The sequence below is a fragment of the Malurus melanocephalus genome, unplaced genomic scaffold, assembly GCF_030028575.1.
Source record: "Malurus melanocephalus ecotype Western Australia unplaced genomic scaffold, MMel_1.1 scaffold_441, whole genome shotgun sequence".
Classification (NCBI taxonomy): Eukaryota; Metazoa; Chordata; class Aves; order Passeriformes; family Maluridae; genus Malurus; species Malurus melanocephalus.
Genome location: NW_026623673.1, coordinates 583,230 through 598,911, shown reverse-complemented (window position 1 = coordinate 598,911; position 15,682 = coordinate 583,230). Strand labels below are relative to the sequence as shown.

Genomic DNA, 15,682 nt, shown 5'->3' with positions numbered 1-15,682 from the left:
GGCCGTGCTGGAGTACCTGACGGCCGAGATCCTGGAGCTGGCGGGCAACGCGGCCCGCGACAACAAGAAGACGCGCATCATCCCCCGCCACCTGCAGCTGGCCATCCGCAACGACGAGGAGCTCAACAAGCTGCTGGGCAAGGTGACGATCGCGCAGGGCGGCGTGCTGCCCAACATCCAGGCCGTGCTGCTGCCCAAGAARACCGAYAGCCACAAGGCTAAAGCCAAGTGAGCGCCGAAGAACAAAGTCCAGGAAGTTTTACTACGAGAAACCCAAAGGCTCTTTTCAGAGCCACCTACAAATTCAGAAAAAGGGCTTGAATGTCGACAAAGTGGGTAAACTCCCGGGCGGTTTTGAAATACTTGTATCAGATGCAGCTCTACATTAATACCAGCCCCATGCTGTCTTACCTGCTCCAAGTAAGCAGTTCAACCCTTCCGCAACCAATTCTTGCACCTTGTGGACATGCTGAAAGGTACCACAGCGTTGTTGTTACCCTGCCTCCCAATTCAAGCACCCCTCAAGCTGAAACAGCACATTAGCCAGCAGACAGCCGTTCTCCCACGCCCCTCCCCTCTTTACCTTCCCCAAAAAGGCCACAGCCTCAGCATTTCAACCCGTTTAAGGAAACGTRGGTAGCTCTTAAAAGAGCCATTGGGTTTAAGTGTGAAGGAAGACTGATTTCACGTAGGGCTTACTTCTTAGTCGCTGCCTTCTTCGGCTTGGCTGCTTTCAGCTTTGCTGCCTTAAGCTTGGCTACTTTGGACTTCACCGCTTTCATCTTAGCTGGGCTCTTCGCTGCTGTCACCGCTTTGTTAGGCTTGGCAGCCTTCATCACCTTCTTGGGGCTCTTGGCTGCTTTTCTGGCTACAGGCTTAACTTTCTTGGGACTCTTTTGCAGCCACTACCTTCTTAGAGGCGCTGGCGGGCTTCTTGGCCACCGGCTTCTTAGGCTTGGTTGCTGCAGCGTTTTTCTGCCTAGGAGCCTTTTCCTTCACTTCTCCAGGGCTCTTGCTAAGGCGAAAAGAGCCAGACGCACCTACACCTCTGGTCTGTACCAGGGTGCCCTTGCTGACGAGGCTCTTGAGCCCCAGCTTGATGCGGCTGTTGTTCTTCTCCACATCGTAGCCGCCGGCGGCCAGCGCCTTCTTGAGCGCGGCGAGGGAGAGCCCCTTGCGCTCCTTGGAGGCGGACACGGCCTTGGTGATCAGCTCGGTGACGCTGGGCCCCGCGGGCTTGGGAGGCGCTCGCTGCTTTCTTGTGTTTCTTGGCGGCCTTGGCAGCAGGGGCGGTCTCGGACATGACGGCGACAAAGGGAACAGGGGACAGGCGGCCCCCGGCGCCCCCTTTTACAGCAGCGCAGAGGGCGATGATGGCTCCGCCCGCCCCGCCCCTCGATCCGTCTTGCGTTTCTCGGGTGAAAKAGAATGTGATTTTTTTAAATTTTGTCTGTTACGAAATCGTCCCTTCTCTGCAACTGTGAGGACGTGGGAGTGGCTGTTTTTTGCCTGTTAATGTCATGTCGCCAAGAGTTGGATTTGAGTAGCTAACGGACAAGAAATCCCGAGTCCTGCCAGCAAACGGACCTCGAGAACGCGAAAGTTTTGGTTTTCTTTGTAAATTAAAATTTCTCCTTTAAAGTTAACGTGAGYCAGGAAACTCAGTATTAGTCTTCAGAGGGTCCTTTTTCATTACATACGAAAGGAAACAGAATTTCATTCTTTAAATAAAATAGATCAAAAGCAGTGAGGTAGCACAAACGCAAGCTGTGCCGTAGCTTCTCCCACCGAGGCTTATACCTCTGGCTACTGTGAAACTCTCAGGGATATTTTTTGCTGTACTTCCAAACCTAAATTTTCCAGACTTTGCACACTTCTATGTATGAAGTATTAGACAGTACATACTTTATCCCCCTCAGAATGGGCTACCTTCTCTGAAACACTTTTCAATTGTTAACATAGCAAAAAGTTCTCCAATATCATTGGAATATGAGACATGAAGAGCAAAGATTAAACGGTTTGTGTGAGAGCACAGAGCTTCATGTAAGTCTCTGCCACACAGAAACAGACCACACTCTAAATAAAGCATACAGTGTAAAATCTGTTCATATGACTCAGTACATGGAAAAAATTCACAGAGCTTGAGTTTGCAAGAGATGTGAAAGCACYATTCTTTTCATATTTTGATCTGAAGATGAAAAGAAGAATCACAATTTCTGCTCACTGCTCTTTTTCCATGTTACAGATCAAGTCACAGCAGTTTCTGTACATRAAAGCTTTGGCTGCAGCACAAAGTGATGCAAAGCTCTTTATCCACAATGTGGTGACTACCCCATTAGCACACATACATTCTTACCAGCTACAATTTTGTGTATAGTTTTGTGTGTCTGTCAGGAATTCCTAATTCATTTATCTTGAAGTTTAATGGCTATCAATAGTTTAGCACTGTCAGATTGCTGCATTTGTACCTGATGTGGCAGAGAGTGCCAATAACATGGTAAATTCAGCAAATCTGGATCTGGGGTTTTGTATCATGTTGGAAGTGGGATGTCTTATAAAGGAAGGTTCACTGGAAATTTTACAAAGGCGAGAGAAATTGACTGTATGACATTTACTCCGTATAGTAGTAGGGGGCATAAAGAATTAAATGGTGAAATTATCAACATCCCCTAAAGTTTCCTGCATTCAGGTGGGTGACTGTGTGTCTGCTCCATCCCATCTAGATCTGGTAGAACCCTTGATGTCCTTTAAAAACTAAACCTGTTRCAGTGTCTAAGCAGGTTTTTATACTCACCAGCTCTTCAATCACCAATGCCATGCCAGTACTTGTGTTGAGACAGAAGCCTTTCTACCTCCCCCATTCTATGCAAACTTTATTTCACAAGAGTAATAATGCATCACAACAGCACACTGTCCTCCAGCCTGTAACTTCATATTCTCAAGACTATTTCTTACACACACACAGCTGTATGTCTAAATCTTCTATAACAGTTACAACTATAATACCAACCACATTCATGAGGAAAAGCAACACTGAAGCACATTGTTTTAGTCCTTGKCTCACTCCACTTTTGAGTCTTTCCTTCTCCTYCAAATGTTAAACTGAGCAACTTGAAGCTAAATTAAAATAATTACATATTTTAAGGACTCCTACTGATTTGATTTTCYACTTAATGTGTTTAGTTCATTATTCCCTTTCCTTTTTGCTAAGAWGATTATTTCATTTCATGACTATTTCATATATAAGCAGTCAAATGATGTTTATTAGGGGAAGAGGCAGAATTATATAAGAATAATCAAGACCTACAAGGAGACCTGAATACTGCATCAGCTCATTGAGTAGTGAACCAAATACTGTGGTTCACAGTTCACTCTTCTTCCCCAAAACCTGCTATTTCTTGTATGATTAGCAGCATAAAAAACTTCAATTAGGCACCAGAGGTCATTACTCTAGTCATGGTCAAGCTTATTTAAGATACATGGAAATAGTGCACATTTCCCTGCAATGCAGACATAAAAAAGAATGAATAGGGAGTATCCTTACTGGAGAGATTCTCCCTTTCTCTTCTGCATTTACCATCACAATTACAGCCAGCTTCACTACCTCACCTTGGGAGAAGTGAAATCAAGAACAGCAGGATCTCAATCGTATTCCAGGCTGTCTTTCTCTGCGTGCACTGTCAGTATGGACAGTGACCTGTGGCAGAATAAAAAAAATCTGCTAGTAAATCCTACAGAACCATTTTCTTGCAGGTGCTATCAATGTGAGCCAGCTCACTCTGCAAGAGATCAGATCTGAAAGCCCCCTTACAGCACTTCCCAGGCAGCATGAAAAGTATAGATTAGTATAACCACTAACAGATGCTTATTAACTTGCAAAAATATGTAGTAACCCAAACTAAACTTAGTACCAGCAAGGCAACAAACAAAATAGCAAAATCAGRGTAGCTTTTCAATTATTGCATGTCCTTTTCAATTCTTGCATGCCCCTTTTTTGATATTTAATCTGGCTCTGGGGGACAAAGCAGAGTGGCCACCATAGATGACATTTCAAGGCSTAGGAAAAGCACCTTGCAAAGGTTCAGTGTTCAGTTGTTTCTATTCATATTGAGAATAATTCAAGTTCTTCTTGAACTCTTTCTCCTAKTCCTCCTYTTCCTTATAASTTTCYCACATGAACACCTRTCTGCACTGCATTTATTCATTTCACATTACCATGGCTTTCCCAAACACTTAAAGCCCATCTCCATTTTAGAAATGGGAGAACTGAGAGTCATTCACAATTCTTAAAAATACAGTTGCTTGGATCCTCCAATTTTAGTCTGATTCATGTTTTCTACCCTTCTCCTGCTGAAGCCCAGCYGTATGTGTTAACACTCAGCAGTTCCTGCTAGCAGAAAAATGGTTCAGAGATGAATCACCTAACTTCATGTGAGGAAAATAACAACAAAAACCAAATGTTTTTGAACCARTGTTCAAAATGCAGTAAAATTGTCTGCTTGCTTTAACTTTTAATTTGCCTCAGCTCTCTCCCATATGTACACAGGCAAGGCCAAGATGTCAGTGTGCAGGTGGGATCAGGATCAGACCTGGAGAGGGGCTGTGGGCTCAGCCCCAGCTCTGGGCATTGGATCACTCTGGTGCACTAGGCTCCTCTGGCAGTTTTGAACTGATGAACAGATTCTAAAATGCTTTTTAAAATCACCTGCATGAAGCAGTATTTTTTCCTTATTGTTGGCATCTATTCAAAAGAGAATTCCTATGACAGCTGTCCAATCACTTCCATATTAATAACCATTTTTAAAAAAAAAATACATTTTTTTCTAGAAGCCTTACAAGGGAAAATTTTTAGGCTGGCTTGCAGAAACCTTAGAAACCTTTTGTTTCCCAAGAAATGAAAGGAAAAGAATGCTGAATCAGTATTCCTCACATCAAACTCTTTAGAGTTAGAAGTATGATATACCCTTGAATATGGGAGAGTCTCAACCACCAGCCTTGAAAAGACCCAGAAAAAGGGAATTTAAAATCATGACCTGATTGGTATTATACAAGCTGTGTCAAGTCAGAGGGCAGCTTCAGGGAGCAAACATTTATCTGAAACTAAAGCCACCTACATTCACCATTCGTTTCTGCGTAGGAGACAATGAGCAAACATTGGCTTCCTCCCTACCTCTGTTTCCCTGCTTACCAGGTGAGAACATGTTCCTCCAAAGTTCATTGAAATTGCTGCAGAACGGCAAGAAAATGAGTTGTCTGCAGCTTCATGTAGGTAATCAGAGGTCCTGGATCCAAACCGATGTGATTTTTGAGTATTCATCAGGAAATGCGTCAGCCACCATATGCTCCCCAAAATATAAAAGGTGGTGAGAAGCAGGCAATCTGATTCTCAAGAATGCCTACTTGCAATCTACTGTGCTAAGGAGGAAAAGATTCCTGCTGAGAAGCAGATTTTAGGGAAAGAGATTGCTATTTTCTAGGCTCCCTCATGACCACTCACTGTGGGAAGACCTGCCTGTAGAATGGCTGAAGAAGGAAGTGTTTCATTCAATGTTTGATGTGCACTAAAGTGAAAGGAAGAAGGATGCTCATCTTCAGACATCTCTGTAAAGAGGCATAAAATACAGCAACATATTTGCTTTTTGAGACCCAAAACAGCTCCCTGACTGCACTGTGATCAAGTAAGAGCTGACAGTAAGAAAACATATTCACCCTTTCAGCCCAGTTCCAGTTCTCCATGTCTGCAGAGCTGCTTCAAGTGTATAAATAGTTTTTTCTAGAGTTAGAGCAGTTCACTACAAAATGTTGTCATCTGATCTGAGCAATCACTAGATTTCTGATGTGCTGCAAGTATAAAACAATACCCAGCCTAGAGGGGAGCCCTATGATACTACAAGAGATATTAGTCTTGTGGATTTGGCTTAAAACCTGATCTTATATCAAGAATGCAATTTGTCAGAATTCACAAACACTCTTCAAAGCAGGTTTGTCAAATACAGAGACTTGATGGATGATGGACAAAAAGGCCATCCCAACAGCCAAATATCTCCTGCCAAATATTGAGTTTAGTATGGACGCAAGCAGTGGTACCCATCTGACAAATATTTGGGAGGTGCAGAAGGCCACACTKCATGCTCACAGCCAGATGCCCATTTTTCTTTGGATCTAAGTGATCCAAACCCCCTCGTGCAAGGGTTCTGTAGTTCAGAAGTGTTCTCAAGTCCTGCTGGAATCTTATTCTCATGTACTTTGTAAAACCACTGCCCACATCCTTCTCTGGCTGCAAGYTGCACAGCAGGAGCTTTTCAGCAGCACAGGAGCATAAACATTCTGCTTTTAATTTTCTTCCCCAGGAACTTACACATCAGACCTGGGCTTTTCTGMTTCCTTTCACTATAACACACATACTGAAACAAACCACAACAATACATTCCTCTCTGGCTAATCCTAGAAGCCACCCGTGTAGCATTTGTCATCTTCCATAAGCCTAGAAACCTGTGGGACAATGAGTGAGGCAGGAAAGGAATAAAAAATTGCTCTSTATAATTTGTCAGGCGTTACAGAGCAGCTTTCTGAAAGAGATGGACAACCAGCTTTTTGGGATGCCTTGTTCCTCTCCCGGCTCTAGAGGGAGCTTCAAAACGTGAATAAACTGCATATCAGCATCTAAAGAGGGTTGAAATTAGGTGAGATGCATCTCTATCTTGAGTTCAGGGGAACAGTTTTTAACTTTTCCTGGACATTTTTAGGCCCTTGTGTCTCTGTCATGTTTCTTTTGTGCCAGATGGGAGGGTTTGTCAATGTAATGAYAATCGCTTTTGAGCTTCCTAGGCAATCTCAGCCAGAATGTGGCAAAGCAGTCATGGTTTTAAAGACCMTGACTCCTTGAAAGCATCACAAAAATAAGTAGTTTTTGAAGGTGAGAAGAATCCAGACTCTTTTCTTCCAAGAGAAATGTTGCTTAGTGAACTCAGCCATCACTAAGTCGACTGGAAAAGAGACACAAGAAACCAGATTACCTAATTCCTACTTTTTACCAACCTATTACAGTGCTTTCCAGTTCTGGAAATATGCTAACAGTTCTCTGTTTTCTACAATCCTGGAGGGAATGGGCAGCCAGAATTGTTCATTGCAGTGCTGCTCAGACACTGAAGAGAGAAAAGTCCTCCAGCACATTGGTCTCAGCAGAACGTGCGTGTGGCTGCACTGAGTGACACCAGCTGAGCCACAGTCAAGGCTGGAGGCTTTTGGGGTACGTGGGGAGTTGTTTCTTTGTGYGTTAGTCTCATGCCACAGCCTGCACTGAAACATGTAATTTAAGCTGGCAAATGGCAGCATAAGCTGCTTTGTTTAAATACATTGCAGAAATTCATACTCCATTTTCAAATAARCGCTTGATCTCTGCAAACACTGCTAACAGTGTTTTGACAAGGCAATTTAGAATGGTATTTTTGTTACATGAGTGCTTGTTCACAAAGCAAGCACAGTCAGTGTGCTTGACTAATTTTCTGCTTAAATGGAACTAAYGAGGTATTCTCATCCCACAGGCTTTCCTGATCCCCCCACCCTGCTCTGCTCTTTGCCACTTTCTTCAAACCTGGCTGAAGTCCTCCATACACCRGTGACCAGAGCCCAGAGCAGCCTGTCTCATTCTGGGATGCTTTCAAAAATTAATTTGGATCTTCTGGTAAGGTTACTTTGCTTTCTTTTAGTTTTGGCCTGTTCTAGTTTCCACTGATTCTGAATTAATATCTTGCTGTGAATTTGTCTTTGTTTCAGTTAAAAAAGAAAATAAAAGTGAAAAAATGGAGCTTTCAGCTCCAGGATCAAGCAGTTAAGGTTGAAAGTACCAAGCATGGCAGAAATTTGTTTAAAAGATGGTACATATGTAGATTTACTCAAATTTTCTCAGTTATTTGATCAAAACCATATTAATAAAGGTTTAAACTCCAGTTTCAAATGTTACACATTTGCATTCAAATCTTACGTCACAGTAGCTGCAAACACTTCTGCTATACATCCCTTCTGCTGGAAAGACCAAAAAGCATAAAGAGCAGTCCTTTCTGCCAAAATCCTCTGAAAGGAAGAGAGCTGAGGCAATAAAGCATCCTTTCTTCCCTTTTCTGGTCACCTGCTCCCACAAAATGCCCTCGTGCACTTCATGAGGATGTGACTAGATGGGAAAGGGTGGAGCAGAGGTTCCATTTCTGGCCAGGGTCATTGTGAAACACCTGCAGTGCCCTGTCCACCATCAAGCCCAAGTGCTTCACAGGTCACAAAGAGACAGGAGCAGCAGATGGGTTGGGTGAAAGTGTATAGYAGGCAGGATGGTCAGACCTCTGCCAGCTTGCAGGACTGCCAGTGAAGGTCAGACTTACCCCACAAGTCTGGAGATCCCTGATATACTAAGATTCACTCCCAGCAGGCTCCTGGAGTCTGCYTGGTGACTCTGCAGATGTATTTACATCTGGGCAAGTGCACTAATGGCACTACAAGCCTTTCAGTCCTTGGCAGGTGTTGAGAGAAGACACTTTTCTCCCATCCGGCTCCCATTGCCACCTGCTCACCTTTGCTGGAGCTGGTCTTTCTAATTAGCAGTGGGAGAGAAGACCAGCACTCTCACCAAAGGAATGCTTGTGACAGTGTCAGCAGGGACAGGAACAAATCACAAAATGCTGTGGTAGAGCCACTCCCCAGGAAATAATGTTTCCTATTATAATACAMATCTCTTTTCTAAAATCAAGTTGACATCTGTAGCTTGTCATGTGAAGTCCATACTTTCCAGGTATGCACCTTATTATAGGGGTGGATTATGGGGATTATTCTCTCTCTTTAAATGGTGAAGGAGCCATGGGATGATTTCTGTGAGAAACCATCCTTGGCTGAGACCAAAATCTCATCTTGAGAAGTGCAGGTCTTTCAATGGGCAGGAAAGTCTGTGAGGGAATTCTCTAAGAAAAGTAAATTGTCCCTCCTGCAGTCTAATCAGGTCCTTGCCCACATACTGAGAATTGCAGGCATTTCTGACAATATTGGGCAACTGAGTTTATTGAAAGAAGAGCACTGGAAAAGGAAATAGAGTATCCAAAACTGTCATCATCTTAGGCTCATGTAGACCAGCTTTTTTTCCTTTTCTTTGTTATTTCACCTATACCAAAACTCTCTGTCCCTAACAAGGACACATCTACAGGCATGAATTCAGATAGAGTTACATTAAAAAAAAGTGCCCTATTCTGTTGAGAGTGTGGGAAAAGAATTCTCTATCAACTGCAAATCCTTGCCAAGGCAGACAGGCTCCAATTCAAGCACACACTTGCTAAAACAAAGGGAAGGGCTAAAGCACCRTTTCCTTCAGTGTCAAAGCTCACCTTCCTGTTAACGTGCAGTATGTACAAATTATAATAGACCAGGACTACATATTCAGGCATCTTCAAAATGATGTTTTCTCTTGTCTTGTCTGTGAAAAGTTGAAATAACCCTTCCATGCTATTTATTTTTTCATTCATGTTTCATCCCCTGTAGTTCCACCCCYGACAAAACTCTTTCACACCTATTTTAACACCATCAAAAACAAATCTACCATTCAAACGAATAATCCCAGCCTTCTACTCTCCCTTGCYTGCTGCCTCAGTCCTGGCTCTTTTCAAAGTCAGCTCCTGCAATTGTGTGGCTACAGATCTCACAAATTCAACAGGAAAGCCTCACCAGTGACAATTAGAGAGCTTTCAGGTCCCCAGATAGGTGAGGGGAGCTCCAGGGCACAATCAGAGCCTCCCTGTCAACAAATAGTCCTGAAGAGTAAGAATCCACCAAACAAGGAAGTAGATGTCCCATCTTCAAGCACAGCAGCTCAAAAGAAGTGTCCCCAGCACCACAGGTCCTGTGTTTATAGAGACACATGCTACTCTGGTCTGACACTTTGATCTACCACTCAGTGCCATCAAAAATGTGATTTTTCCTGACCCCATCARAAGAATCTCTCTTTGATTAAAACTGGCCCTGGTTCAGCATGGAAGGCAGCACCAGAAGCAGCACTTAATCTGTTCCTCCCCAATACCRTCATTGTGGTCTGGCCACATTCGAATGGCACGACTGCCAGGCAACAGGAGGCAGCAAAACAGGGGATCCAAATGATCCTCTCTTTTTGAATATTGATTGCTGGGCAAGCACCTTAGGAAAACAACAGGGTTGTTTCTCAACCATTGTGATGCTCGTGGTTAAGAAACAGAGTAAAAACACAGAGAGATCGCTCTTTTTGCAGCTTTCATAAAAACTTTCTCAGTTTTTATGTACTGAGAAGGAGAAGGGATAGGAATCCAGAGMAATGATCTTGCTGTGGAGCTGCTTCCCTTTTATGGATTGTCCCAAAGAGCTGGGATTTTGAAAGTACACTGGCCTTGAACSGAGTAGCTGGCTGGCTGAGAGCTCCACGGGCCCCAGACATGTGGCAGAGGGAAACTTAAGTCACCAAGCAATTGGCGGCTCCAGCACAGAGTAAAGTCAGTTGCTATTTCAGGGAAAGGAAAGGCAACTGCTCCCTGCAGGGGATGTCTGCACTACCTCAGAGCCAGGAATAGGCTGCAATTTTAAATTTTTTTTTCATGCTACACTTCAGGAAAAGCGAACACACAATGTCCATTCGCAGGGATCGTTTCCTGAACATGATGTGTGCTCGCTGTCCCACAGGTCACTTTCCACTGTGTCACATCCTCCTGCACAAGGGAGAACAGGAAATGGCAAACTCCCAGTATGAGGCAAAGCATTCCCATCGCAGCAATTGGTCCGCAGGAGCTATAAATTGGTCTCCTCCAGAAACAGATCAAAATTTGTCTTCTGGGACAGCAGCTGGAAACTGAAGGTAAGTTTGAACCAGTCATTTTTGGAGTGTTTCCGAGTATTCCATTAGGAAAGTGCTTGTAGGTTTTGGAATAATGTATATCTTTATTGTTGGGGAGATTTTTCTCTAAGATCAGGAGCTGGACTTTTTACCTTTATGCTGGCATTTATCAGCATCAAAGGATATGCATTACTACATGGCTTATGATATATATTGAATGATTGTTCCAATAATGCAGTGAGATAGCTGCTGTTATTACCTGAGACAGTTCTCAGTCATTAAATCTTTAGAACGATTTGTTAAGAGGTTACAGGAGCTGATATATTTAATGATCATCATATTGATCTGTTGTTAAGTTATTGGTGATATTCTCATTGGTCCCTTCAATGCTGGTATCCATTTAGATTATTGTTAGTCCTTGTGCTTCCGACTTTATCTCTGATTATAAGGTAAAAATAATAGACCACTACCTCCAGTGGAGAGAAGCCCAATGTACAAAGTGATTCAAATGACTCAATGACACCAAGAGGGACTGTGACATTTTCTGAAGCACATAGGGGGAGGTTTTAAAGGATCTGTGTGAAATGGATTAGGACAAGCAAGGAGAAAGGGGGAAAGATTGCAGTGAGAATTTTTTGTATGCACACTTCAGGATAGAAAGACTATTTACTGTACAAAGTTTTCTCCTTCTGTGACATGAGGATTCTGCAGAATGATGTCCTAAGGATCTTAACTACATAGTGCAACTTTGTGAGGCACTAGGCATCTCCTGTTCCCACAGTACAGAAAGACTAGGAGTGAAAAGGTGCCTGCAGCAATAAATAGTTTTGCTTAGCTGGCTTTGTGACAGGGCCTTTCTGCTACAGAGATTCMTTTTGGCTATGAGGGCATTATGGACTGCAAACAGCTTCTTAGCTCTGTGGCTGGACCTTGCTAGGTGCAGAGGCAGCACATCTGGGTGCACAATGCGGGCCTGTGAAGTACAGAAACTCTGCTTCCACCAGACAATCAGATACTTCATTCCTGTTGATTCCCTTGCATCAGGTTCCCTGTAAGCAAGGTTAAGGATGCTGGCTTCTTTTGTAAAGCATTTTGCAGCCTTAGAGCAACCTGAAAATGGTTATTRGAGCATTTCTTTCTGGCCTTGTGACAAATAACAGAGACAGCAAACAGAGGTCATCTAGCAGGGAAACCCTGAAGATTCATCTTCTAGAAGAGAAGGCACTGCTTCTCTCTTGCCAGGGGAGGTTTGCCATAGCCAGCAGTTTTCAAGCTTCTTCCATTCACGTGTCTTGTATTCGCTCTGTTCCCCCATCCCCAAGGGTGTGCACACTAAAAATGGGCCTGCTTTTCTGCTATGCTCTTCATGAATATTTTAAACCAGGTCCTTAGGCCCCCCTGCCACTGTAAATGGGGATCCACAACCACAGGTTGCACTGTGGAATAAAGGAAGGATGTTCAYAATACCCATCCAAGGCATCAATAAGCTGCTCACCTCCTACATGGAAAAGCCAGATGTAGATGCCACTCAGCAGCTTCCCTCTGTCCTCCTTTAATGGGAAATAACCCCTAAATGAAAACCTGGGATGGTGGCTTTCACCTCCTTAGAGTCTGACTTTTCTTGTGAAAGATGTCCTTCTATATTGCAGATCCCCTGAATCCCATCAGGGGTACAACACATTAGTTCTGGCAGCATTACTATTCTGGGCATTGATTCCCTTAATCTCAGGGGAATTTCAGTCCCCAGGGTTTGAAGAGACATTTTGTGTCTTGACAGAGATAATGRCAACAACACCTCTGATTCCAGCCCTTAGGATATTTTAGTCTTTACAGGGAGTAAGGAAAACTTTTAAAAGTTTCACTGTCTGAAAGTTACAATGGAATATGCAATATGCACAAATGGGTATGTGTGTGTACATGAGTGTGCATKTGTGTGCAGGTGAGAAACCTTTGTTGTGGCTGAGTGAAGCAACAAAAATTTGGCTGAATGCCATCTCTGAAATGGTGATGGGTTTTTTTGACATAAATCCCAATCCAGACTTTTCTGTTTCTGAACAGAAGCCATGGAGAYGAACAGCGCTGCCTTCCTGCAGATGCCAGACCCCACACACCATTTCCACGTTGCCCTGCTGGATCAGAGACAGAGGCTGCGTGGTCAAATTGCTCACCTCCGCAAGGCAGCTCAGAAACTCAACAAGCTCCGCAAAAGGTCCGTGATCGCCAACATCAGCGGGAACACCCTGACCGCYACAGGAGCTGTCACAGCCATCCTGGGACTGTCCCTGAGCCCAGCAACCCTGGGAGCTTCTCTTCTGGCATCAGCTGTGGGTCTGGGCCTGGCCACTGCTGGGGGAGCCGTCAGCATCACTTCTGACCTCTCCTTGGTGCTCTGCAATTCCCGAGAGGTGAGGAAGGTGCAGGAAATTGCAACGACTTGTCGGAAACAGATGAGGGAAATACTCGGCTGCCTGGAGTTCCTTTGCCGAGGGCAGGGCCCAGGTGATCCCGTGCTGTGCCAGTCAGAGAAGAGGGCATCAATCTCCCTCTACAAGTCTGTCTGCTTCATGGTCTGCTGTGGCTCCCACAGCTTCCTYGTGCCAGAATACACAAAGGAGGTCACAAAAGTAAGCCAGGCTGTGCTGAAAGCCAAAATCCAGAAGCTGGCTGACAACCTGGAGACCTGCACCAGGGCAATGGATGAAGTCTGTGACCTTCTTGAGTCCAGAGCCGAGCTTTCCCCTTGCACGAGGAGACTGAGCTTGGGGGCTAAAACCGCTGCTGAGATCCTGAGACATCCAGCTGAAACAGTGTTTGGCCCTTATTAAAACTGGGTTTGGAGACATTACATCATTAACTGTGACCATTAGCACCTCTACCTGTTTTATGGTGCTGACGCACACAGGTACGCACATCTCATGTGCTTCATCCATATCCAAACACAAACTCCTGCCCGACAGGAAGCCAAAGCTTACACAAACACACCCCCCCACACCCAGTGACAGCAGCCACCTGACCCGGGTTGGAGGCTGAGATGGACACACAGACTCTGACACACACAGCAGCAGACCTTGGAGCCTGCAGGATGGGGCAGACAGATGCTCTGCAGACCCGTGTTTCCTCCAGCCATCTCCGCTGCTCTGCTTCCCCAAGGCAGCAAAAAGAAGTGGATGAGGAGGCTGATGAAATACCTGATGCTGACTGAACTTAGTTTGTAAACAACTTATGAATCCGTGTGTGGTACAAGGGCTGGAGTACCCTAAAAAGCCAGCGACTGCCAATTTCCAGCAGAGTACAGTTCCATTAACAAGGTACATCTGGAAATGCTGTAGAAAGAAGCAGCTCCAGATATAACAGACTGTATGGATAGTTCACCACCCCAGGGTGAAATAGCAGGGCCAGAATTTGTTATCCCTTTTGAAGAAACCTCTCCAGACTGAGAACTGTGATGTTTATGTTCTATTTATTTACACAGAATTATTTTAAGGTTATGACATTGTATTTAAGAGTGCTTTTTTTTTTATTATTTTTTTTTAAGGAAAAGGAGGCCTCTGTTCCAAAGGAAAGCAGTTTCTATCAGAGTAAAAGCAAGTCTGTGGCATGTAAGAGCAAGTTACCTGTTATTTTGCTGTGAAAGAGGGCAAGTCCCTGTAGGAAAAGGAAAGCATGAGCTGAATGCAGATAGTTATAAAATAGGTGAAACACAGCCTAACACTGACAACAGATCTTAGGAGCCAAAACAGAGAGAAGAAGAGTGACCCTGGGACCAGAGTTTGCCTCAGGGCACTGGTGGAAGAAAGCAGTTATGTCTCTTGCAGCAGGAAGGGAAGGGAAGGTTGGTGTTACTGGTCTGAGCTGGAGCTCTGCTGTGATGKGAGCACACCTGAGAGGTGGAGGGGCCACTCTCCATGCAGTCAARCAGCCTGTGAGACCCACAGGGGATCACCTGTGAGGAAGCAGCACTCACGGAGAGCTRCACACATTCCTAGCATTGCTTCCCAGGGAAGGCTTCATATTAGTGAAATAYGTGCGGGTGCTAACAATCAGAGAGGTAGAGAGGAGTAGGATGATTCAGTGGCAGAGCCCCTACAAAGCAGGAGCAAGGACTGAGACCCTGTTTCATATGACTGTTCTGCTAAATATTCCCTTTGTGATTTTTTGACCCATCAGTACCTCAGTTCCCTGTCTAAAAAATGGGGATAGTACTTCCTTACCTCATACCTCAAAAGGATGTTTCTGGGACAAATGCTTAAATGTGCTCGAGTACAGTGATGATGGGGATCATGTCAGTACCTAAAAGAGGTAAAAGAAAGAGCCCCTGAAACTAACTTGAGACAACCAGAAGATTTAATGCAGAGGTAATTCCCTCCACAAGCATGCCCCGGTGGATAAGGGAAACTTCCTGGCACAGGTGCAAATACAAATGATCTGAAAAAATTGCTCTGTAAATCTGTAACATTGACCAAATTCTTAGGAAGGGCAACACTCCATGTCACAAAGCTTGAATCCTTGTCCTTTTTGTCTCTTCTTCTCATGATATCAACATTTGTTTCCATATATAGGAAGAATAAAAGCTCTGGTTCCTTGGAGTGGGACTCATTGAAATGCTTGCGATACCCATGCCTGTTTGCCAGAAATTAACAAGTAAACTGCTGATTCAAATAAATGAAAATGAAGCACTTTTGTGTCAATGTCTCTCTGCACACCTGGACCTGACGWGCTGTACACATTGTCTATCTCATCTCATTATGTTTCCTTTGTGAAACAGCTGACATTATATCTGCACTAAAGTTCGATGCTCTCACCCTGCCCCTGCTGAGGAAGACTGAGCTGTAACATGCAACAGAGCTA

At 44.2% G+C, this 15,682-nt stretch overlaps 3 protein-coding genes across 3 annotated transcripts; 2 read left to right on the top strand and 1 right to left on the bottom strand.

Moving 5' to 3' along the window:
• Positions 1–4: 4 nt before the first annotated feature.
• Positions 5–679, top strand: LOC130581866 (histone H2A-IV-like; the record flags this gene model as incomplete). The annotated part of the gene is made up of 1 exon (XM_057380257.1): positions 5–679. A coding segment is annotated over one exon (228 nt), but the record flags the coding sequence as incomplete, so codon positions are not given.
• A 16-nt stretch (positions 680–695) lies between these two features.
• LOC130581874 (histone H1.10-like) lies at positions 696–1,318 on the bottom strand. The gene is given in 3 exon segments (XM_057380264.1): positions 696–897; positions 899–1,240; positions 1,242–1,318. Coding segments are annotated over 3 exon segments (606 nt in total). The 5' UTR covers positions 1,304–1,318.
• A 6,222-nt stretch (positions 1,319–7,540) lies between these two features.
• Positions 7,541–15,505, top strand: APOLD1 (apolipoprotein L domain containing 1). Its single transcript, XM_057380263.1, has 3 exons — positions 7,541–7,684; positions 10,684–10,855; positions 12,893–15,505. The coding sequence occupies exon 3, from the start codon at positions 12,898–12,900 to the stop codon at positions 13,657–13,659; it is 762 nt and encodes a 253-aa protein (XP_057236246.1). The 5' UTR covers positions 7,541–7,684; positions 10,684–10,855; positions 12,893–12,897; the 3' UTR covers positions 13,660–15,505.
• Positions 15,506–15,682: the final 177 nt, after the last annotated feature.